This window comes from Oryctolagus cuniculus, chromosome 7 (assembly GCF_051225735.1).
Source record: "Oryctolagus cuniculus isolate XC-2025 breed Fujian yellow rabbit chromosome 7, ASM5122573v1, whole genome shotgun sequence".
NCBI classification, from domain to species: domain Eukaryota; kingdom Metazoa; phylum Chordata; class Mammalia; order Lagomorpha; family Leporidae; genus Oryctolagus; species Oryctolagus cuniculus.
Window position 1 is genome coordinate 136,630,664 of NC_142873.1, and position 22,958 is coordinate 136,653,621.

General features: G+C 58.1%; 1 protein-coding gene across 1 annotated transcript in view; it reads left to right on the top strand.

The window, feature by feature from the left end:
• The window catches only part of GRIK3 (glutamate ionotropic receptor kainate type subunit 3), a 237,390-nt gene that overhangs the window by 173,775 nt on the left and 40,657 nt on the right, over positions 1-22,958 (top strand). Inside the window, exons 6-10 of the mRNA XM_051832149.3 lie at positions 831-1,004; positions 1,427-1,570; positions 6,494-6,601; positions 10,107-10,220; positions 19,734-19,937. Of these exons, the coding sequence (XP_051688109.3) occupies positions 831-1,004; positions 1,427-1,570; positions 6,494-6,601; positions 10,107-10,220; positions 19,734-19,937 (744 nt within the window). The remainder of the gene's footprint in view (positions 1-830; positions 1,005-1,426; positions 1,571-6,493; positions 6,602-10,106; positions 10,221-19,733; positions 19,938-22,958) is intronic.

Below are 22,958 nucleotides of genomic sequence, written 5' to 3' on the forward strand. Positions count from 1 at the left end.
TCAAATAAATAAATAAAATCTTTAATTAAAAAAAAAGCATATTTCTGGAGGCCGGCGCTGTGGCGTAGTGGGTAAAGCCACTGCCTGCAGTGCCAGCATCCCATATGTGTGCTGGCTCAAGTCCTGGCTGCTCCACTTCCAATCCAGCTCTCTGCTATGGCCTGGGAAAGCAGCAGATGATGGCCCAAGTGCTTGGGACCCTGCACCTGTGTGGGAGACCCGGAAAAATCTCCTGGCTCCTGGCTTTGGATCGACCCAGCTCTGGCTATTGGGGCCATTTGGGGAGTGAACCAGCAGATAAAAGACCTCTCTCTCTGTCTCTGCCTCTCTGTAACTCTGCTTTTTAAATAAATAAATAAATAAAACTTTTAAAAAAATGTTTGTTTTAGTGCAAAAATGCTGAAGTCCACAAATATTAGATCTCTCCAAAAACTTTACGGAAAATGCATGTTATGAAAAAATTACCCATGGATTTCAAATTTCTTTGCACTCAAACAGCTTCTTCAAGTGTCCTTGCTGTGCTCTGTGGGAGCCTTGCTAAGCTTCATGGATGGGTGAGGCTGGTGTCTCGGGTGCACTCTCCCTTGGGTGCCGTCGGGGGGGTGTGGTCCCAACTTTGTAGAGGAAGAAGCAGACTGAGGTACCACATGGGGTCTGAGTTCTCGGTTGACCTCTACTCCAGGGTCTCTTTGAGGGTCCCATCACCTCCCCGGGGGGGCTCCACAGACAGGTGCAGCCTCGGGTACCAGGGACCTCCCTCCCCACCTCACCCCCGAGCAGAGAGAGTGCTGCGGCCCCATGGTGCTTCACGCGCTCTCCTGTCTCCCCAGGACCTGTACGCCCTGGACCTGGAGCCCTACCGCTATTCGGGGGTGAACCTGACTGGCTTCCGCATCCTCAACGTGGACAACCCGCACGTCTCGGCCATCGTGGAGAAGTGGTCCATGGAGCGGCTGCAGGCGGCGCCCAGGGTGGAGTCGGGCCTGTTGGACGGGGTGATGATGGTAGGCGTGGTGGCCGCTGGATCCCCCTCCTTCCTCCCTCCCTCTTATTCCGCCCTCTTTCTCTTCCCTTCCACCACTTTGCTTAAGACTTGTCGTGTCTCAGGCAGACCTCAGATCAGGGACTGGGGACACTAAAGCTAGGTCAGACCCCATGGAGGGAATGCAGGCATGCTAACAAATGGTTACAGAGACAGCGGGACAAAGACCAGGTGTCCTGGGCACAGAGGACTTCTGGCCAGCTGTGATGGGCAGGTGCAAAGGTGCAAAGAAGCAGGTGTGGGGAGGGCGGTGAGCAAAGGGTGTGGCCGGAAGAGGGTGGGCTGCAGAGGGAGCCACACCAAGAATGCCTTTGGTGGGGTGGGCCGTGGCCTCAGGGTGGGGGCTGGGGTCTGCTCTCAGAGATGTCCGGGCCCTCCCTGCAGACGGACGCGGCCCTGCTGTATGACGCTGTCCACATCGTGTCCGTGTGCTACCAGCGGGCGCCTCAGATGACCGTGAACTCCCTGCAGTGCCACCGGCACAAGGCCTGGCGCTTTGGTGGCCGCTTTATGAACTTCATCAAGGAGGTGAGAACCCCGCAACCACCCCTCCCCCAGCCCAGGACCATGCTCCTGGGTTGCTGGTGCCTCCGGAGCAATGAGCGGTCTCCAGTCTAGGTCTGAGTGTCCGACGGATCTGACTTCCAGTCTACGGACTCTGGCCTGCCCTCTCGAGTCTGCAAGCCTCAGTCTCCTCTGTGAAGATGGGCCCAATGGGATGAGTGTGACGGGTGACTGTGGGATCACTTCTCGGCCTCTTGGCTAAGATCCAGTGATGGGTGACTGTGGGGCGTGAGTCCTTGGCACGTAGTAGGTGTTCAGGAGGCGGTCACCGTCAGCGTGGCCCTCAGGACACAGCAGGGCTCTGCGTCCCCTCAGTCGGGGAACCCCACTTCCCAGCTGAATGTTCTAGGGCAAGCAGGAGACCCTCACTAGGCCTCAGTCTCCTCATCTGTAGAATGGGGTGTGAAGCTTGCCTACCGCCCACGAGTGCACAGAGAGTGCTTCCTGCATCAGTGCGGCTTAGCAAGTGCCCATCAGCCCACAGACGTTTCTTCATGTCTGGGCCCCTGACCATCTTCCCAGCTGGGGTTCCCTCGGGACCCATGGGTGGGCTGATTTTGGAGAAACCAGAGAGCGTGAGTGACACCTGCCCTGGTGCTGAGAGGACCCTGGAAATATCCAGCGGCGACTGCTCATTGCAAAGGCTTCTCCACCTGCTGTGTCCTTACTAACTGCAGGTGGTGTCGTTCCCATTTTATAGATGGGGAAAGCCAAGGCCTAGCTTGCATCCTGGCTCCATCATAAGTATTGGTGTGACTTGGGGTGAGGGGTCACCTGGTGGGTCCTTGGTTTGCAGTAGTAAGGGAGGGGGGTGCTTGCCTCAAATGTTGTCGGGAAAACAGTGGAAAACTGCAAAGCCCCCGACCCAGCATGGAGGGAGAGTCAGATCCCAGGAAGACTCAGGAGCCAGGGTTGCCCTGGGCCGGAGGGACCGTGTCCAGGGCCCCACCGAGAGCGGTAAGGAGAGCTCGGGTGCATCATCTCTGCAGCAGGCAAAGTGGACCAGGGACCAAGGCGGCTGCCGTGGGCTTCATTTCATTTGTCCAACAGCTGTTTGTTGTGGGCTGCTGGATGCCAGGCACTGACCCCTGCCTGGGCAGCCCCTGGGGCCAAAACAGAGCGGTGTCCCCTACCACTCCCCAACACACACACATTCACAGCCTAGGGAGGGGGCAGGTGCTCATCAGGTCATCCTGGTAAGACGCGGAGCCCACATGCAGAGGAGGCAGCTCTGTGGGAGCAAACGACAGAGCCACTTCAGGGCGGGGCAGTGGCCCCTGGGGTCCCAAGTTCACGGTGACTGCTTCAGAGAGAGGTCAACGACAGCTCCTTGCATGGGAGGACTACAGATAGAGCAGAGGCCCGAGGGGTCACCTGGTGCCCTTAGAGCACGGCTCTGCCCCTCCCCTGCCGCCCAGCTCTGCACAGTAACCGCGGGGACGTCCCTCGCCTGGCACTCCCCCTCCTGTCCTCATGGTCATTCAGTCCTTGGCCTTTCCAAAAAGGGACTCCAGTCAGTCCCTCTGTACAGCCCCTCCCCGTCCAGTTGGCAGAACTGGGGGTCCCCGTGGCCAGTGCTGTCAGGGCTGCCTGGGGACCATCAGCTGCCTCTCAGGGAACTTGGGGGCCTGGCCCTGACTCCAGCTCCCTGCACCTCCCTGCTCAGTACTCAAGGGGCTTGGTGACCCAAGCCACTTCCCTGCCCTCGCCCTCCTCTGGCTTAGCTGGGAGGTTTGGGAGCCAGACAGAAATGGCTTGGAAGCACCCCCACTTGAGAACTGATGACCTTGGGCAAGTCCCTGTGCCCAGATCTCTTGCTCTACTCAATGGCGACAGCAGCAACACCCATAGGGCTGCTGGGAGGACGCCGTGAGGAGTGGGACCTGGGAAGCACCAAAGACAGCACCAGGCACACGGCGAGGGCACGGCTGCCGCTTTCCCTGGCACCTGGGGCATCGTGACAGCCTCCTGGTCAGAGCCGAGGGTCTGCGGGGACTGCCGCCCCACCCCGCCCTCCCATCTTGGCATGCTTGAGCCTCAGCCCTGGATCCCTGAGAGGAGCCCCTTCCTCCCCCTCCCAGGGCGGAGCAGTCCAGGTTGGGGCCCTGCTCCCAGGCCCAGTGAGTGACCCTCACCACTCACCCCTCTTCACAGAGCCCTTTCCAGAACATTCCTCCTGTGTGCCTTTTAGGGCTGTGGCACCCGCAGCCCAGCTTGGCCATGTGGCTTACCCAGGGTCCCCCAGCCGGTGCCCTGCCCGAGCCCCACACACACTCCTCGCTCAGTCCCTTTCCAAGTTGCCTGGCTCCCCATCTGACTGCATGACAGTAAATCATTTTAAAGACTTGGCATTTCCGAGAGGAGCTGGAAAATACCAGGCCGGAGTTCAGTGCGTGTGAAGCATCTTTCATTTAGCGAGTCTTGAGCCGCGGCTGGAGGGGCGGCTGGGCAGGGAAATGTCACGGGGAGGAGCTGCCAGCGGCTCCCTGCCCTGGCCCTGCCCACCCACCCCCAGACAGGTGCACCTGCTGGCATTTAATCTCTCTCTACTGACAGGGAGGAAGACTTCCCTCCAGAGCAGGTTTGAAGGCACCTGCTGTGATTTCCCCTGGGGGCCAGGAGACAGCCAGAGGGTATGGGAGCCTCGCAGGAGGACGGGGAGGCCGAGGGACTAGGGAGCCAGCTGAGAGAAGCTGAGCTTCCCCTTGAAGTCACAAGCAGTGGTGTGCACCTTCTCGGATGCATTCTTTAATCTCTGTCTTGGCCCCTCGGTCCCCAGCAGCCAGGGCTCCGTATAAGCCCTCCACACTCCACCTTGGGTTGCCGTGACCCCGGGCCCTTCAGCTCTGCTACTGCAATGAGAGAAGGTGTCCTGCCCTGCCAGTATGTGGAACCTGCTTGTCTCAGTTCCTGTTTGAGCCTCCGTGTCCACATCTGTAAAAGGGGGCAGTGATGATGTGCACCCGGCAGGACTGTGATGCACAAACTCAGTGAGCTCCTATAGGGAAGAGCTGCATGGGCTTTCTGTGGGGCCTGCCCGGCCACGCGCCAGCCCTCATCCAGCAGAGGCCCAAGGCTGGAAGCAGCGAAGGAAGTGAGCACGAACCTACTGCACTTGACCATGACTCGATGCCGACATCCTGTGCTGCACCTGCACAGGTGCCTCACTGCCCGTGGAGCCGAGGGATTAGAGCATGTGTGCAAAGCCCACACCCTAACCTCTTCTGTCTGACAGCTTCCCAGAGCCCTCCAAGTGGCTGCCCCTCCACCCGAGTTAGCATTCCCACCGTCCACTAACCCTGGAGCTGCCCGAGTGCTTGGAGATTCCCCAGGGTTTTTAGTTTGGAGCAGTAGATAAGCCTCCAGGGATTTATGAGCCCATGAACTTGTGGTTGAATTGTGAGTGTCCACCTGGCCACTGGGGGGCCTTCAGGGGGAGAGGGACGGGGAGCCGTGCTCAGAATCTGCAGGGGAGTCCAGCCCCCGTGTGGTTAGGAGTCTCGTGTGGCAAAGCCAGGACAAAGGCAGCTGGCTGTCCGTCCTCAGACCTCCTGCTGCCGCGCACCTGTTCTCTGGACACACAGTGTCCCTCTGGCCCAGTCTGCCTGTGCGAGCTCCCAGGTTGTCCCCAAGCCCACCCTTGGGCCGCAGGATGAGCAGACATGTGGGGTTTGTTCTTCTCTCACACACAAAAAGTTTGGGTGTTTAACTGTGTATGGGGCCACCGTCCTAGTCTATGGAGGAGGGAAATGGGGTGGGGCCCTGGGACCCCGAGTTCTAGTTCATGCGCTCTGTGAGCTGGGGTGATTCACGTTGCCCCAGGCCAAGCTCCTCACCTGTAAAATGGGAATGGTGGCGCTCGCCAGGCCCGCCTCCCAGGGCTGCTCTGCGAGTTGCAGGTCGTGAACAGGGTGAGTGTGCCTTGCAGAGCTCCTGCTCAGGCCCCGGGAAAGAGCCCACGGGGAACGGAGGCAGCAGAGCTCCCTCCGTGCAGGTGCAGGCAGCAAAGAGTGGGAGGCTTTGTGGGCGCCACTGGGCCGCTCCCCAGCTGCAACACACATGCAGCCAACGTCATACATGTAGAGCCACGGGCATGACTGGGCGCTAACAGGCCACGTGCAGTAACAGGCAGCGGCCGGCAGGGACCCCAGCCGACCCCTGACCCGCAAGATGGGGCTTGTCCCAAACCTCTGCTTGCCGCTCTGTGTTGGTGACAACTGACAAGGAGCAGCAGCAACTGTGTGTTCAGGGCTCCTTTGTACAGGCACAGTTCTCCATGTTCTGCAGGGTCAGGTGGGTCCTGTAAATCATTCCATCGCATAGCTGTGGAAACTGAGGCAGAGCGCTGCAGCAGCATACCTGCGGTACATGGCTGATGGTGGTTGAACCCAGCATTTGGACCCCAGAGTTTTTAACCATAGCATGCGTGGAACTGGGGCTGGCGTGGGGTTGTATGTGTGTGTTGGGGGTCCCTCTTGAGCTCCCCTGCCTCTCTGGGGGCGACTCGGAGTATCTGGATCTGCATCCACGGTGGCTGGGCCCTATGGCGTTTCTGCCTCCGGGTGGGTCCCAACTGCCTCTCCAGGAATCTCACGGGAGCTCCCCACTCCTGTGGCTTCGAGGCGGGGGCTCGTTTGAGCGCATCCAAGATCGATGTTGTACACGAGGAGGTGCAAATGTAAAGCTGGCTAAAGAGCATAATAGAATTTATGGAAATCGCTGGCTCGCACCGCAGCCCGAGCAATGATGGAGGTGATTATTAATTAATCATGGTCTTGGGGGAACAGTATCAGTGCAAGGAGTAATTAAAATGAAGCATTGTACAGTTGTACCGAATGATGATTTATGAGCCCGAGGAATTACCACTCTGCCCTCTCCCCTCGGCAGGCTCAGTGGGAAGGATTAACTGGACGGATTGTTTTCAACAAAACCAGTGGCTTGCGCACAGATTTTGATCTGGACATCATCAGCCTGAAGGAAGACGGCCTGGAGAAGGTGGGTGAACTCGCGAGAGATAGGTCAGGCCGGGAGAAGGGGCGGGACCTGGTGTGGCTGCCTCCCGGCGCTCAACACGACACAGCTCTGTGGGGCAAGCTGAGCCCCTGAGGCCTGGGCAGGCTGAAAGGTGCGGGGGCCCAGGGGCCTGGCTACAGCAGACACCAGACCATGGCTCTGTGTACAAGACCCGTCAGGGAGTGTTACCTTGGAAAAACTTTTTTAAAGAGATGGTAACTTCTTTTTTTTAAAGAGGTATTTATTTATTTGAAAGGCAGAGTTACAGAGAGACAGAGACAGAGAGAGAGAGAGAGAGGTCTTCCATCCCGCTGGTTCACTCCCTAGATGGCCGCAACAGCTGTAGCTGTGCTGATCCGAAGCCAGGAGCCAGAAGCTTCTTCCAGGTCTCCCATGCGGGTGCAGGGGCCCAAAGACTTGGGCCATCTTCTGCTGCTTTCCCAGGCCATAGCAGAGAGCTGGATCAGAAATGCAGCAGTCGGGACTCGAACCGGCGCCCATGTGGGATGCCGACACTGCAGCGGCTTTACTCGCTTTACCACAGTATCAGCCCCACCCTGGGAAATTGAATCAGAGGCTCAGGGGGCACACAGACTGTCCCCAAGTTCCTGCAGAGCTGACATGGGGCAGAGGGGCAGATGTGTCCTTGGGTAAATAAACTCCCTAACCCCCGGTGGGTGGGTGGGTGCCTGCCTGAGCTGGAGTGTGTTCACCATCACGGGAGGCATGTAAGCAAAGCTAGAGCAGTTGCTTGTCTGGCAGACTGGAGACGCCACTTACTCTTGGAAACAAGGTGAAGCACAGGGACTCCGAGCTGCGCCACTGCAGGCTCGCAAGACTTCTCTGATTCCAGAGAGTCTGGGGGAGAGCAGACTGGCCTGGGGCTGGGGCCCCGCATCTCGCTAACTGGGGAGCAGGTGTTCAGTGAGGCCAGTTCTAGGCCCCGGGAACCCGAAGCATGTTCTGTCAGCATCAGGCTGCAGGGCCCAGGAAAGGGGTTTAACCCAAGCCTCGCCACCTCCCAGCTCTGCCACACCCTGTCCCACAGGATGCCGGGCTCTGGGAGCCACGGGGGCCGCTCTGCAGCCCTGCAAGGTAGGGCTATGAAATGCAGGGAGCCAAGGGGCCGTTCGGGGTCTGCGTGCCCGGATTCGAGTCTCTTATGTGGGTTATTTTAATGTCCGCCTCCACGCTGCACCCCTGCAGCCATCCTGAGTGCACACACAGAGGAAGCTTCCCCAAGTACAGCTCAGCCAGCTCTGACGCTGCCCATGGTTCCCCAGCACCAAGTGCCTAAGCTTCAGCCCCTCTCCTGGTCTGTTAAGGTTCTCTGAGAAACACCCCAGCTGGCCTCCTCAGGCCGACTCTCTACTGCTCCCTGAAAGAGACTCCATGGTTCAGTCACACCCCCCCCCCCCCACACACACACACTCCTGTGCTTCTGAGCCTATGCCCATGCTGTTGCCCTGGGTGTAAGGTGTGCCTTCTGCCGCCTGGCATCACCTGCCCCACTGGCCCCATTGCACCTGTGACCATGGCTCCTCCATTCACTCCTGAGCTCCCCTACCCCCCACGTGCTCATGGGGGCACAGTGCAGGGGAGGCGTGGCCAGGGAAACCTCACCACAACTCCTGCACTACGTCCTGCCACACATACCGCCCAGTCCTCGAGGACAAGGGCCATGGCCTCATCGAGGTCAGTTGGTCCAATCCTGTCTACACTGTGTGAGTTCTCATCAGGCCACCTTCCTGATTTCTGCTTGACTCCTGCAGCAATGGAGAGCAGCCTACACTGGCGCCCCCAGCAGCAAGTACCGTATTCACCCAAGTAGCTGTTCATTTCGACTCTGTCAGCTATCCATCTCTGGGGATAGCCTGACATTCTAGGGAGGCCCATTAGATGGCATACACGCCATCACTCCCTGTCCCACACTCATGGCAGGCATCAGTAATCAGTCACTGGCACACTCCGCCTCTGAGCTCCCCTGCAGCACCCTTCTCCCCCCGCTCCAGGCAGCTGGCACAAATTGGCCATAGCCTATGCACTCTATCATCCCAGGACGAACGTTGCACCCACCAAAGGCTGCTGGTCGCAGCCACCTGGGTTGCGAGCAGAGAGCTTCCTGAGGCTGGGTCCTCCTGGGTCCCAACATTCTCAAATCCTGCAGCAGCCGGTGTCCGGCGGGGCTCGCAGTCAGAGCCTGGCAGGTGCTCACTGAGATGAGAGCCACTGCCGTGGATGCGACCTCTGGGCAGGTGTCTGTTGAGTGCCTCCCGCTCCCAGGCTCTTGGGCTCAGCTCGCTGAAGAGCCTCCTCCAGGCTGTCTGCCTGTGTCTTCTCCTTGTGGCCCTGGGCGGTTCTTGTAGGCAGGGATCCTGCCCCGAGAGGGTGCCAGGCCCTCCAGCACAGCCGCTGTGCCTCTCAAATCATCCCTTCTGTTTGCTAAGCCGAGTCAGAGCCGATCCCAGCCAGCTCCAGCCGGTGGCTTTGGGGGGATTAAGGCAGAATTACCCAAGCGTAATTACATATCTCTCTGCTATCTGCTTTGCACAGCTCTCTTAATGGGATGTTTGCACTCGGCCTCTCTGTTTAATTGATTAAGTTTCCTGAGTACCCTCCCCCGCCCCCAAACCGGGCCAAGGACAGAGTGGGCATGCCGAGGCCTTCCTTGAGAGAGGGGGGCTGGGATGGGGCAGAGCTGAGCAGAGTTGGGTTAGAACAAAGCTTCCAGAGGCCCAGAGCTTTAGGACAATTTATAAACTTGACCTTTCCATCCCTCCCTCCAGCCTCAGACCTGATATCAGTAGGGCTGCAACGAGGAGAGAGATTGTGCCACCTCGGCCAGGAAGTTTGCCAACTTTGGGAGTAAAACCACAGAGCAAACTGACCTCACACCCAGAAGCATCCCCAGCCCCCAGCAGCCTTGTGCCACCGCCCCACATCCCAACGGCTAGCAGAGAGCAGCCCCATGCCCAGCCGGCCTGCAGATAACACGGGTGCTTAGGGGACGTCTCCCTGGCCCCAGGTCCTGTGCTGGGCTTTGAAAGGTGCCTGTCCCCAGAAGCTGGCACTAGGGCTGAGACACACTGAGTGAGCAATGGGGTGCAGGGTCTTCCCCTGAAGGTGTCCGGAGCAGGACCTGACCCTGACCCTGACCCTGACCCTGACCCAGGACCTCTGAGGCTCTGCTAACCTCTGCTTGGCAGCAGCTCAGCCCTGCTGGTTTCCCCGAGCTCCTGGGGCTGCACTTGCTGCCTCCCATGACCTTACCCTTTTGGCTGTGAAGGGTTTGCCAGTAAGGGCAGGTGGCGGAACTCAGGAGACTCAGCCCCTCGGGGTCCTCCTCTGTGGAGGAGGGGGCAGCAGGGCTGTCGGAAAGGTTAACTCCAAACACAGTAGCAGTGGCAATGGTGATGATGATGACCGTGTTAATGGGGAGAATGGACGGGCGGAGTGAAGACTCAACACCCTGTTTCTGTCTGTCCAGGTTGGGGTGTGGAGTCCTGCCGACGGGCTCAACATCACCGAAGTCGCCAAGGGCCGAGGCCCTAATGTCACCGACTCTCTGACGAACCGGTCCCTGATCGTCACCACGGTGCTGGTAAGAGCCTGCCGCCCCTGCAGGAAGGACTGCCCCACCCGGGGCGGGCTGGCCATTTGTCTGGAAAGGCCCTGCCCACGGGAAGCGCTTAGGAGGCTACAAGGAGGCTGGCGGGCGGGGACGATGGGGCACAGGAAGGCACACACTTTGAGGATCACTCGGAAAACTCTCAGCACAGTTGGACCCCAGCAGTGGTGCTCCGGGACAGGTGCGCCTCTCCTCACCCCTCCCCCCACCTCCCCAAACCCCTTGATGTCTCAGTAGGAAGCGTGATGGAGGTGAAGGAACAGTCACGAGGCCTCAGGGATGCTGCCCCCTCCCCAGGTCCTTCCCACAGGTCCTTCCAGCTGTGGTAGGTGCTGTGGAAACAGCTGGAGAGCCCATGGGTGCTGGGAGCCTGCGTGCGAGCCAGTTTGCAGCGTCCAGTCTTTTTTTTTTAAAGATTTTTTTGTTTATTTGAAAGGCAGAGTGATACAGAGAGAGGGAAACACACACACACACACAAACACACACACACACACACACAGAGAGAGAGAGAGAGAGAGAGAATCTTCCTTCTATTCGTTCACTCCCAAAATGGCTGCAGTGGCTAGAGTGGAGCCATCTGAAGCCAGGAGCTTCTTCTGGGTCTCCCATGTGGGTGCAGGGTCCCAAGCACTTGGGCCATCCTCTGCTGCTTTCCCAGGTTCATTAGCAGGGGGCTGGATCAGAAGTGAGCAGCCGGTTTTTGCAGGTGACAGCTTTACCCGCTAAGGCACAGCACCAGCCCCAGCCCACAGTCTTAAAAGCTGTCAGGCACGGCCACCCCGTCTGAACAGAGCCACCTCCCATCCTCGCTCCTCTTCCTGGGACTGGACCACTTCCCAAGAAGTAGCTCTTGGGGTCTCCTCAGCTCTCTTCCCCTTGTACCATGGAGCTGAGCAGGAGGGCAGCTCCAGGCCTCTGGCCTCCTTTTACTAATCAGTGCTGTGCCCACTCCACGTGTGCCAGTGCCCTCTGGAAAGCCTCGGGCTGTGTACAGGCTCAGACCACACCCTAGAGACACAACCCTGCCCCTGGGGACACAAGCTGGGTGGTCCACCTGGGAGGTTCTGACTGAAGACCCTCTGGGGACGGTCCTGGTCCTGGTCAGCTGGCAAGTCTGTGAGGACCACATGTTGAGAAGGGAGCTCAGCAGATTTGGGGTTAGGTAGGGCTGTCCGCAGCTGCAGGTGGGCACAAGCTGAGCACACTGAATGGGGGCGCTGTCCATGGTACTTGGGCAGAGGTCTCTGCCACCTGCTTGCCCACCCAAGGCAGCAAAGTCAGGCCCTACTAGAGGGTCCTGTGTCATCCCCTCTAGTGCGATTCACCAGGTAGGTGCTTGGTGACTGGGCCAGGGGACGCCATACAATTAGAAGGGACACTCATCCCAGAAGCCCAGAGTGCGGCAGCTACAGGGGTGTCTGTGGGCTGTGTCACCAGTCCCAGGGGTGCCGTTCCTGTGAGGACTCCTGTTAAAGGCAACAGAGTCCTGAGCGTGGTTCCAAAGCATCTGCTGATGGGAGCCAGAGATAAGCTTAGGAGACACCCGCACCTCACTCATGGGGCAGGACCCCTGCCAGTGTCTTCTCAACAACCGCACGCCCTGCTGGCCTTTGTGGATCAACTTTCTGTTGAATAAACAATTATAAAATCAGACTGCTGAAGCCAAGATGCCAAATGATTTCAACAGGAGCAGGCGGGCAAAGGGGAGTGGCCTAGGGGTTGGGATACCTGCATCCTATAGCTGAGTACCTGGGTTCCATCCCCAGCTTCAGCTCCTGACTCCAGCTTCCTACCAGTGCAGACCCTGGGAGGCAGTGGCGATGTCTCAGGAACTGGGTTCCTGCCGCCCTTATGGAAGTCCGAGATTGAGCTCCTTGCTCTTGGCTTTGGCCTGACCCAGCCCCAGCCATTGCCGGCATTTGGGAAGTGAACCAGAGTGTGAGAGCACACACTCTCTCTCTCTCTCTCTCTCTGCATCTCAAATTAAAGAACAATATTTTAAGAGCAAAGGGATTAGAGTGATGCTGATGAGCAATTAAAGGAATATTGATGTGAATAAAAATAGGCAAGATAAAAGGAGACTTAAAAGACAACAAAATAAAAGGTTAAAAGGGGAATAACGAAGGGGAAATGAAGGTACAGAATGAGATTAAAAGGGAAAAATTAAGAAAGATGAAAAATTAAATAATTTACAGCTTGGACCAGACAAGGTTAAAAAAAATGTTAAACCAAAATGTCAAAAAGCAAAAGGATGAAAGTGTGACAGAGCTAAAATATAAAAGGGTAAAAATAAAATAATAAAAAGGTGGTAAAAGATTAAAAGCAGAGCTGCATAAATTGTGAGGCATAAATAAAACACTTCTCAAGGCAAAATTGGGAAGAGGTAAAACTCGTAGGATTTCAGAGGTTAGGAGGAGAGGCGATGGAGCGGGCCGAGGTGATTCTGCCACAAACCACACTCTAAGCCAGCTGAAGACAATCCACCCAAAGGGTGCGAAGCACAAGCACCTGGGAAGATCAGCAGGTTAAGTTGTATTTCAATGGCAGCAGCTTGACTTCAAGGGCCTACAACCCTTCTGCAGAGACACGCGGGGTTCTGCAAGGCACCGGCAGAATGCAGCCGTATCCTGCGCTCTTCACCTGTGCATTCCTCCAGCTTTCTCACGGATACTCCCAGCGTCCTGCCCCACTCAGTCCCTCTCCGGTGGGTCCACCCCCAACATCCGAGGGGTTCCCAGGTGCCACAGCGGGTAGGGAAGAAGAGAGGCTCCATCCATCCACCGCCTCTCAGCGGCAAGGCCTCTGGGCAGACATGAGCCCAGCAGCTCTGTGGGACATGCAGAGTGGCAGGACACAGGGGTACAACATGTGACGGCAGAGAGCAGAGATTTGGGGGTCAAGTCCTGGCTTTCCTGTGGCCCCGAGAAGTCACTTCCCTGCCGTGTGCCTGCTTCCCCAGGTGAGGAAGCAAGCGAGCTCAGCGTGGCACCTACGTGGTAGAGGTGAGAGGATGGGTGGGTAGCAAGCATGAATGGCACCGAGGGAGTGAGGGAGTGCTGAGTGACGGCCCTTGGTGTTGGTCAATACTCTCTCTCTCTCTTTTTTTAAAGATTTATTTTATTTATTTGAAAGAGTTACAAAGAGAGGTAGAGACAGAGAGAGAGGTCTTCCATCCACTGGTTCATTCTCCAGATGGCCGCAACAGCTGGAGCTGCGCCAATCCAAGGCCAGGAGCTTCCTCCTAGTCTCCCACACAGGTGCAGGGGCCCAAGGACTTGGGCCATCTTCTACTGCTTTCCCAGGCCATCGCAGAGAGCTGGATTGGAAGAGGAGCAGCTGGGACTAGAACTGGAGCCCATATGGGATGCCAGAGCTTCAGGCCAGGGTTTTAACCTACTGCGCCAGAGCGCCAGCCCTAGTCATTACTCTCGATGCCAGATCCAGCCCCAGCAAGCGCAGGTTCAGTATAACGTGCAGAGTGAGGGTTCTGGAGAAAACCTGTGCTTCCGTTCTCGGGCACAGCTCTGAACTTCGCACTGGCCCTCACTGCGGGCGCGGTGGTGACCTCTGGCACGGGCTGCCTTACACACAGAGTGTGCACTTGAGTACCTTGCAGGCCCCGGGGCTTCCTCCAGCTCCCTCGGACCCCACACTGCCCACAGTTTACATCGCTCATAGTTTTGCTTCCCACCCAGCCCCTGAAGGCGTTAGTGCTCACAACCCTGTGAGCCTGTTTCTAGTCTCTTATTTTTTTTTTTAACAATTTTTAAAGATTTATTTGTCTATTTGAAAGACAGAATTACAGGGGGGTGGGGTCAAGAGAGAGAGAGAGAGAGAAACTCTTACATCTGCTCATTCCCTAAATGGCCACAACAGCCAGATCTGGTCCAAACCAGGAGCCAGGAGCTTCTTCAGGGTTTCCCACGTGGGTGCAGGGGCCCAAGGACTTGGACTGTCCTCCACAGCTTTCCTAGGTGCATTAGCAGAGAGCTGGATTGGAAGTGGAGCAGCCGGGACTCAAACCGGTGTCTGTATGGGATACAGGCACTGCAGGTGGCAGCTTTACCCACTATGCCACAGCACTGGCCCCAGTGTTTCTTGTCTCTTACTGAGACAGATAACTCCAGACACACCATACTTTGTCCGCTGCCCTGACCACAGTCTGAGCTCCTGGCCCTGACGTCATAACTTCCCACTCCTGACCTCAGTGCCTTTGCCTCTGCCATGGCCGCTGTCCCCCTGGAGGCAGGTATCCCGCTGACCACCATAGCCCCATCCTGCAGTCTCACACCCTCAGCTGGTCTGGAGTGACCCTGATTCAGCTCCTTTTATCCCCACTGCCCAGAGGTCATGGGGTGGAAGGAGTGGCCAGTGGACTCTGCTCCCGCTGTGGGGTGGTAAAAGAGGGCTCATCTACCCTGGAGGCAGGGGAGTGGAGGGCATGACCTCTGGCGCATCCCTGGTGAGGGCGGGGAATGTGATACGTGGCCTTTACAAGGGGCTCCAAGAAATCCCCCGTGTCCAGCTGAAAATGTTTCCTGGGCGAGAGATGCACACTCCTGCCTGAGGACTGGTGCGGGACCACCCAGAAAGCTAGAGCTGTGCTGCAGATACTGCAGGGAGTGTGGCTGCCATGCCCAGCAAGGTCCACGTGTCCCACAGCCCTGGGGAGGCTGTCAGGCATGGGCTCTTGGGGACAGCTTGCAGATCGCGGGGCGTGGCTCAGCCTGGCCCAGGCCCAGCTGCTCTGGCTAAAAACCCTGCCCCATGCCTGGCAGCTGAAGGCAGGGCCAGCACCTCCTGCTGAGAGCATAGGCCCTTGCCTGTCTGGGAGTGTGTTGTCAAGGCAACAGCGCTTTGAGTGACAGGCGGGTACCAAGGCACCAGTAGAGGAACATCAGACTGCCCTGCCCTTGGAGAATGGGGCCTAGGACTGAGTCCCCCGCCCCCCCCCCCCATGAGAAGGGTTTCTCCTCCTCACATCGTCTGGATGTGGTAGAAAGCAGTGGCTATGTGGGGCTGCCCCAAACACACCTCCTCTTTCCTCTCATCCTCAACCCTGGGTTGGACACTAACGGTGCCTTGCCCTGGCTGGACAGATGGACGGAGACCTGACACCGCCCACTCTGGCCCCCCAGATCTGCAGCCTCTCTGCCTTCCCATTCCTGAGTCGGCAACAGCAGCAGCCGGAACCTAGGAGGCTGCCCTCCCCCACCCTCTCCCTGCCGGGCCGCAGCCTCTGTTCTGGTTCCGCTCTTCCATGAGCTCATGAAAAATTCATCTGCCCAAACCTCAGCTCACACACCAGGAAAACACGCCTGGCTCACTCCTGGGGGCCCTGCTTTTGAAGGTTCAGGGTTCTCTTGGCTGCTGCTGTGAGCAGCGGCGTTGGCATGTGTGGGTGTGGGACGCGCTACGCACCGGCGTCTGGATACGCACCGATGGGTGTATGCATGCCATGTGCACATCGTGACCCACATAGACTCGATCAACAGGCAGGCCAGACTCTCAGCTAGAGAGGAGAGGGAACCAAAGCCTGGATGTGGCTGGAAGAACTAGCCCAGGCCAGGACTGTTCCAGGCCCCTCCTGCGGGGAGAGGGGGCAGGACTCCCAGTGCTCTTGTCTTGGTCCTCACTGGTAGAAGCCAAGGTCAGGCATCCAAAGTCCCTGGCCTTTGTGTCCAAGCAGGGCCAGGCAGACAGAACATCCGAGAAGGTGGTGTGTTTGTGCCAATGATGCTGTGCACACATGTCCACACGTGTGTGCCTAAGCTAGAAGGGGAGGCTTGGATCCATCCCCACTTGGGGGTGACCCCCATCCCCCCCTCCCGAATCCACGGGTCGGGCCACCAGGACGAGCTTGGCACCAGGCCTAGCTTTCGTACCGCCGGTCCGAGTGATCAGAGCAAAGCCAGACCAAGAGTCTGGACGGCAGCGAGTGGGAAGAGGTTATTTTTCTAGACCCCTGTTTTCTGTGACTTGTTGAAGAGAAATATTACCCCTGCTCCTTCGGCTCCTCTCCCAGAGCAATAGGAGAGCGTGAAGTTATGAAATTGAGGGCACCTTCACTGAGCAATCGATTAGCAGCCGAGAGAGCTTGTGAATTGGCTGTCTGGACATTTCCAGTAATAAATTGTGAAATAGTCCATGAATAAGTAGTTGGCGGAGTTCAGAATTACCCCCTAGGAAATGTTGCAGGTCTGGAGACGCATTACTGAGGCGAGCACCGTTTTAATGCTCTGGGCTTTGGCTGTTAAATATGTATGCCATCCGCAAAGCACTTCCCGAAATTAATGGCATTTTACAGCTGCTCCGAAGGCAGCGTATTTATATGGAGATGTATAGATTCTGGGGCCATGGTGGCTTCACAAATGAAGTGCTAATTTTAGAGGAGAAGGCCAGGGAGGGGCGTGCAGAGAGGTCAGGAAGTGAGCCATCCAGGTCCCCTTTCCAAAAGGGTTTCCTGCTGCCAGCCGTGGGCTTGAGCCTTTGGGGACATTGGATGGAGTCTTCAGGCTGCGGAGGTCAGTGGGCTTCCTAGCCCAGCCACGTGCAGGAAGAAGACGATGATGATGATATTAATGTCAACAGCGGGAGCATTGACAGCTACCGTTTGCCCGGCGCTGTTCTGAGTGTTTGTGTAGTGGACACATGCTCGCACCCTCCTCCTGATGACCCAGCGAGGCGGATCCTATGCCTGTCCCCACTCTGCAGAAAAACGAAGGAGTGCCTGTGTGCTTGGTGCTTCCACTGGGAAAGATGGAGCCTCCTTCTGTCCTTTCCTGGAGCCAAACAAAAGCAGGGCCGCTAGGCCCCGGTGGGTAACCTGTTCGCCACCCAAGAGCACCAATCCTATGGAGGACTTGGGACTGAAGTCCCGCCTAGGCCCTGCCTGCCAGGGTGCGGGCAGCATCTGCCCCCAAAGGCAGCAGTGTCCTTGTCCTGCAGGTGGCCTCCACACCTCTCCGCGGCGCCGCCTGCACCCCTCCCTGGCCTGTGGAGCAGCCTGCAGGGCTGGCGAGTGGGCAGAGAGGCCCCGAGATGGACCTTGGAGTCTGGCTACAGGACCCAGCCTCCTCTCCCATCAGACTGAGGAGTGATTTTTTTTTCCCCTAGAATCCCTAGAGAGCCCAGCAGCCCTTGGGAACTCAGACGCTCCTAGCTCTTTCCCTAAAGCATCCCAAAAGACTAGGGAAAAGCCCGAGTGGATATGTCACGGGGAGGAAGGGGATGTTGAGAGAGCACTGCTGGGGAGGGGGCCAGGTGCATACACTACAGTAGGAGCCGAGTGGGGGTCTCTGCTGCCAAGGACCTCCACAGGGGTCTTCACTCCAGGACCCCTGAGGTCAAGGGAATGGCCCCACGTGGGAAAGACAATGGTGAGGGGTGTGGCCTTGTTGTGGGTTCCCAGCGCACACACCTCTGGTAGCTGGTGCTTATCACCCAGAACGGAAGGCTGGCGGCCTCAGAGGAGGCCAAGGAGCTGCTGGCAGTAGCGGGGGAAGGGAGGGAGGCCCAGAGGGGTCCGGCGAGGACCAGGACTGTCCAGGAGCTGGCACTGAGATGGCAGCTCGGACCCTGAGCTTGAGATCTAGGACGGCAGATGGACTCAGGGAGGACTGGCCCCAGGGAACAGCGGGCAGTGCCGAGCCAGGCAGAGTCGCTGGTTGCCTGGGAAGGATTGGAACAGGATTCCATCTAAGTAGAGTTCTGTGTGATGCTGGACAAGGGACTGACCCTCTCTGAGCCCATTTCCTTGTCTGTCAAATGGAGATAACGTCATCTATGGTGTAAGCCAGTGAGACTTCACCAGCCTGGGATCCAGAGTTTAAATCTGCGCCTGGCGCACAGTAGGGACTCAGTTAACACTGAGTCTCCTTGGAGTCCAGCTCAGCTGTCCCAGTCTGAGGATGGGGATTTGCCGGTGAAGCCGGGTGGAAGGAGCCTGCAGGAGCCTGGACCTGTGTGCTGACCCGGGTTCTGCGACCACGCTGGGGGCCTGGGCCGTGCCAGTCACAGCTCTCAGTTCCCTGCTCCTGGTGTCGCATGCTAGGGGAAGTCGAACCAATGGTTCCACCGCCTCTCCCAGTTGCTCTGCGGAGTTGCCAGAGGCTGGCAGGTAACTGAGAAGTCACAGGGCCGGCGCCGCGGTTCACTTGGCTAATCCTCCACCTGCGGCGCTGGCACCCCGGGGTTCTAGTCCCGGTTCAGGGTGCCAGATTCTGTCCCAGTTGCTCCTTTTCCAGTCCAGCTCTCTGCTGTGGCTCGGGAGTGCAGTGGAGGATGGCCCAAGTGCTTGGGCCCTGCGCCCGCATGGGAGACCAGGAGGAAGCACCTGGCTCCTGGCTTCAGATCGACGCAGTGCAGGCCATAGCGGCCATTTGGGGGGTGAACCAATGGAAGGAAAACCTTTCTCTCTGTCTCTCTCTCTCTCTCTGTCTAACTCTGCCTGTCAAAAGAGAGAGAGAGAGAGAGAGAAGTCAGAGTTCCGTCCTGTTCAAAGCCACTCACTGGCTCCCACCACTCAGAGAAGGGCTGGGGAGGGCGGCTCAACCCAGGACAGGGGCATGGGGTCTCGGGCCACAGCAGCCTGAGGTCAGACCCTCTGAGTGGGTGCACACAAGTCACTTCACTGCCTGCATCTTTGCAAAGGGTTGGTGTCGAGGTTAGACGAGACAGCCCTCGCCCCCGGCTGCTGAGCCCCAGTGCCCTGCTGTTCTCTGCTGCACCCGCTACAGGCATTAGCTCGTTTGTTAATTTCCTAGTGGCTGTCACCGCCACATACAGATGCAAGCTGTCACTGTCATCACTCACCCGGCAGATCCTAAGGCAGGGGACAGAGGAGCCCCTCGGAGGGAGGCTGGCATTGGGGAGTGCCGAGCTCTCATCTTTCACACGCGAGTTGGGGGAGGGAGAATCCGGGCATCCGGGCAGTGCTTGATGAAGGGCTTCCTACGGCAGTGTCCTTGAACTGGAGCCGGCAGCCTGGGAATTCAGACAGCAGAATCCCCAGGGGCTGCTAAGAACACAGATTGCCGCCCACACCCCAGCACCGGAGCTCATGGTTCAGCTGCAGGGGCCTGAGAACATGCATTTCGCACAGCTCCTGAGTGGTGCTCGGCGGTGGCCGTGGCCATGGCCGTGGCTGCCGCTGCTTCTGCGGCTTCTGGTCCAGGGACCACACTGTGAGAACCCTGGCTTAGTTTCTGCTACAGCAGAGGGAACATGGTATTTGGAGTCAGGATGGAGTTCAAGTCCCTGGTTCGCCGCTTACCAGCCCTGTGACCCTTGGGCTCACCAAGTCCCTCCTGAGCACCTGCCTGGATCCAGGGACTGCCAGCAGGTGGCCATTCGGGGACACTCCTGACTTAGCAGGCGCCCATCTCAGCTTTGTCTCCCCACGGGCCTTTATAAAAACCAAGGTTCCGAGCCTGTTGCCACCCCGCCCCATCCCCTTTGTCACCCTTGTGCCCTGTGTCCCTGCAGGAGGAGCCCTTCGTCATGTTCCGCAAGTCGGACAGGACCCTGTACGGCAATGACCGCTTTGAGGGCTACTGCATCGACCTGCTCAAGGAGCTGTCCCACATCCTGGGCTTCTCCTACGAGATCCGGCTGGTGGAGGACGGCAAATACGGGGCGCAGGACGACAAGGGCCAGTGGAACGGCATGATCAAGGAGCTCATCGACCACGTAAGCCTCAGGGCCCGCGCTGCAGGGCAGGGGCCCGGGACACTTGGGGCAGTGCTGTAGCCCACCAGGGCGGGCATCCTGGCAGATGGGGGCCCCAGGTGCAGGGGAGATGGAGACAGAGGTGTGATCCTGGGGTTTGGGGAGCCCCCATAAGAAGTATGCTCCAGCTCTTGGGCCTGCCTTGTTCATGCCCCCCAACTCCCAGCCACGCTCCTCCATACAGAGGCCCCTGCACCTGCCCTGAGGGGTTCTGAGCCAATCCCTGGCATCTTCGATGGCTTCATTCTGAAGGATTCTGCAGTTTCTGTTCTGTTTCTTTGAGCACTACCAAAGGATGTCCCAGCCATGAGGGCAAAGCAGCAGGCGGAGCCCCTTGCCAGCCACCGGGATGTCAAGACCCATCTGTCCCTGCCTGGGGTCACGCTGAGTCCGTGGGGGAACAGATGGTCGCGGGAGCCGAGGGCTGAGGCGTGGGGAGCAGCAAGGTTCAGCTGGAAGCCACCAAGAGGCAGCCTCTTGCTCTGCCCAGGAGAGAGGAGAGGGTCCAGGGGAGCCACCGAGTTCATGGACACGGGGAAGAGGGCAGAAGCCACAGACTTGGGACAGCACAGCAGAGTTCAAGTCCCAGGTCCTCACTCATTGGCTCCATGGCCAGGGGCCAGGCCCGCCTCTCTGAGCAGCTTCCCATCTCTACAGTGGGCACGTGACCACTGCCTCCTGTAGGGCTGGTGTGGTGCTGGCTCAGGGCCCAGCCCGCAGTGAGCTCATTAAGGGGGAGCCTTGGAAGGTGCTGCCACAAATACATCCCTGGTTCTTAGACGTCTGGGCCGGGCTTCCGGTCCAGGCCTTAGCACCCAGTCCATGGGTCACTGGCTAAGTCCATCAGCCTCACTCAGCCTCAATTTCTCCATTTCTGAAACAGGAGTAACTGGCAATCAACTGCAGCTACTGAGGCTGCTGGGCCTTGGGGGAGGCGCCCCTGGGAAAGGATTAACACCAAGTGCCTTCCAGCTCAGGGCCCTCAGCATGGCGGGAGCCCTTTCTCTCCCAGAGCTGCGTGTGAATGCGCCAATCCGTACCAGACACGAAGCTTCCTTCTCCCACTCGCCTTCATGGCAGCCTGGGGAGGCAGATGAAGGCCCGGCCAGTCAGTGGGATTCAGAGTGGCGGGGTCCTTGAAGGCTCTGTCTCCATGGCCTGCACTCTGACTTCTGCAAGACCCGGCCTGACCCCTGACACCAGGCCAGAGGTAGCAGCGGCCAGCAGTGAGGAGAGGCTCATTCTTCACTGCTCTGGGGCCATCTGATGGTGCTCCTGCCACTGTCTCAGGGGAGCCCAGCGCACGAAGGCTCAAGCAGAGCCTGGCCCGGCGGAATCGTGGTCTGGGCAGGTCCCGGAAGTCTGGTGGGAGGGGCTGATGGTGATGAACTTGAACACAGGCCGGTTGGATTCGGCTTAGGGCTCCTGGACAAGGTTCTGAACCTGTCTGTGCCTTGGTTTCCCCAGCTGTAAAATGGGTCTCGTATTGAGAAGACCTGCCTTCTAAGAGTGTGGTAAGGGCTCAGTTAACAGATGTGCATTGCCCATCAGCACCATCTCGGTATTTGCTGTATCCTTCCAGCCCCTCCTGGATGCGAGGGGCTTGTGGGAGGGGCTTCACCAGCACTCGCTCCAGCCATCATACCTGCCTCACGTTCTTCCCAGCTTGGGAGGCTCTGAGCAGACACCTGGAGGGGAAGCTGCTTCCAGAACTCAGTATAAATGGGAGGGAGTGGTGTTGTCACCGCTGTTAGTAATAACTACAATTATTATGCAAATGAGCCAGCAGGGCCCTCCCAGGGGGCCTCTCTGTGTTAGCAGCTCCCCTGCTTGCAGGCCTTGGGACTCCAGAGTTGGGGGCTCTGGGTGGGATGCCCACATTTGTAGAGGTGGCTACACGGGGGAGGGTGGGGAGGGTGTGGAGAGCAGGGGCCGTGTGTGCAAGCGAGCAGGGCCCAGCAGCCTTGCCACCCGCAGCATCCCCAGGGGTGGGAAGCTTTGAAGAGCTGTCTGCAGAGGGATAGGATCTGAACACCCCAGCGGCAGCCCAACCTTCCTGCACTGACCCTGGGCTGGGGCACAGCGGGGGCCTCTTCCACGGCTGGCACCGTGCAGCTGGGCTATGCTTTGGGCGGCCCAGTATCCATCAAGGCCACAGGCCCTGATGGGACATGCAGGAGACCTTGTTAAAACCGATTCCTACAATTGATGAGCCTATTAATCCTAGCTTGGTGCCATTTTTAATAACATCATAACCGTTTATTAGTGTCGTCAGATAATTAGTCTTCTCGCTAGCTCATAGAAAGCGTGCTGAAGACTTGGCAATATTATTACTTCCTTATTAGGGATCAGAACGGAGGCGTAAAAGTGATGGATGCCCATCTTCCTAAGCTTCTGCCCCCCAAGGCCCATTTGGAGGCCCTGGGTAGAGCCTCGGACCAGCGGGACTTAGAATGTCCCTCCCTGACAGCCTGCTCACCTCGGTCCCACGTGCCCTGCCCTCTGAGGAGCCAGGGCTGTGGAGGAAGGGGGCACCTGGAGGACGCACCCCATCCCAGTGACGCACTTGCCTCTCCCAAGCCATCCCAATCCACGGGAGCACCCAATACGATGCGACAGAGCAGGGGTCACTCCATCCGCCGCCCGTCTCCCTCCAAAGCCCTCACTGCCGCTGCTGCCACTGCCCGCGTGCCACCCTCTACCCTCTCTCACGGGTCTTATAGACCCCCCATGTGCTTTGTTGACTGTCATCCAATAGAAATGGGGCCCACGTCAGGGTCTTGTCCAGGTCAGTGAAGAGTGGGAAAGTTATTCAGCCTCTGTGGCCTCCGTGTCCACATCTATGGAATGGGAAAGATAAAAATAAAAAGCCTCATGGTGTAGCAGGTTGAACCTCCGCCTCTACCTGCAACACAGGCATCCTACATGGGCGCCAGTTCAATACCCGGCTTCTCCACTTCCTGTGCAACTCCCTGCTAATGC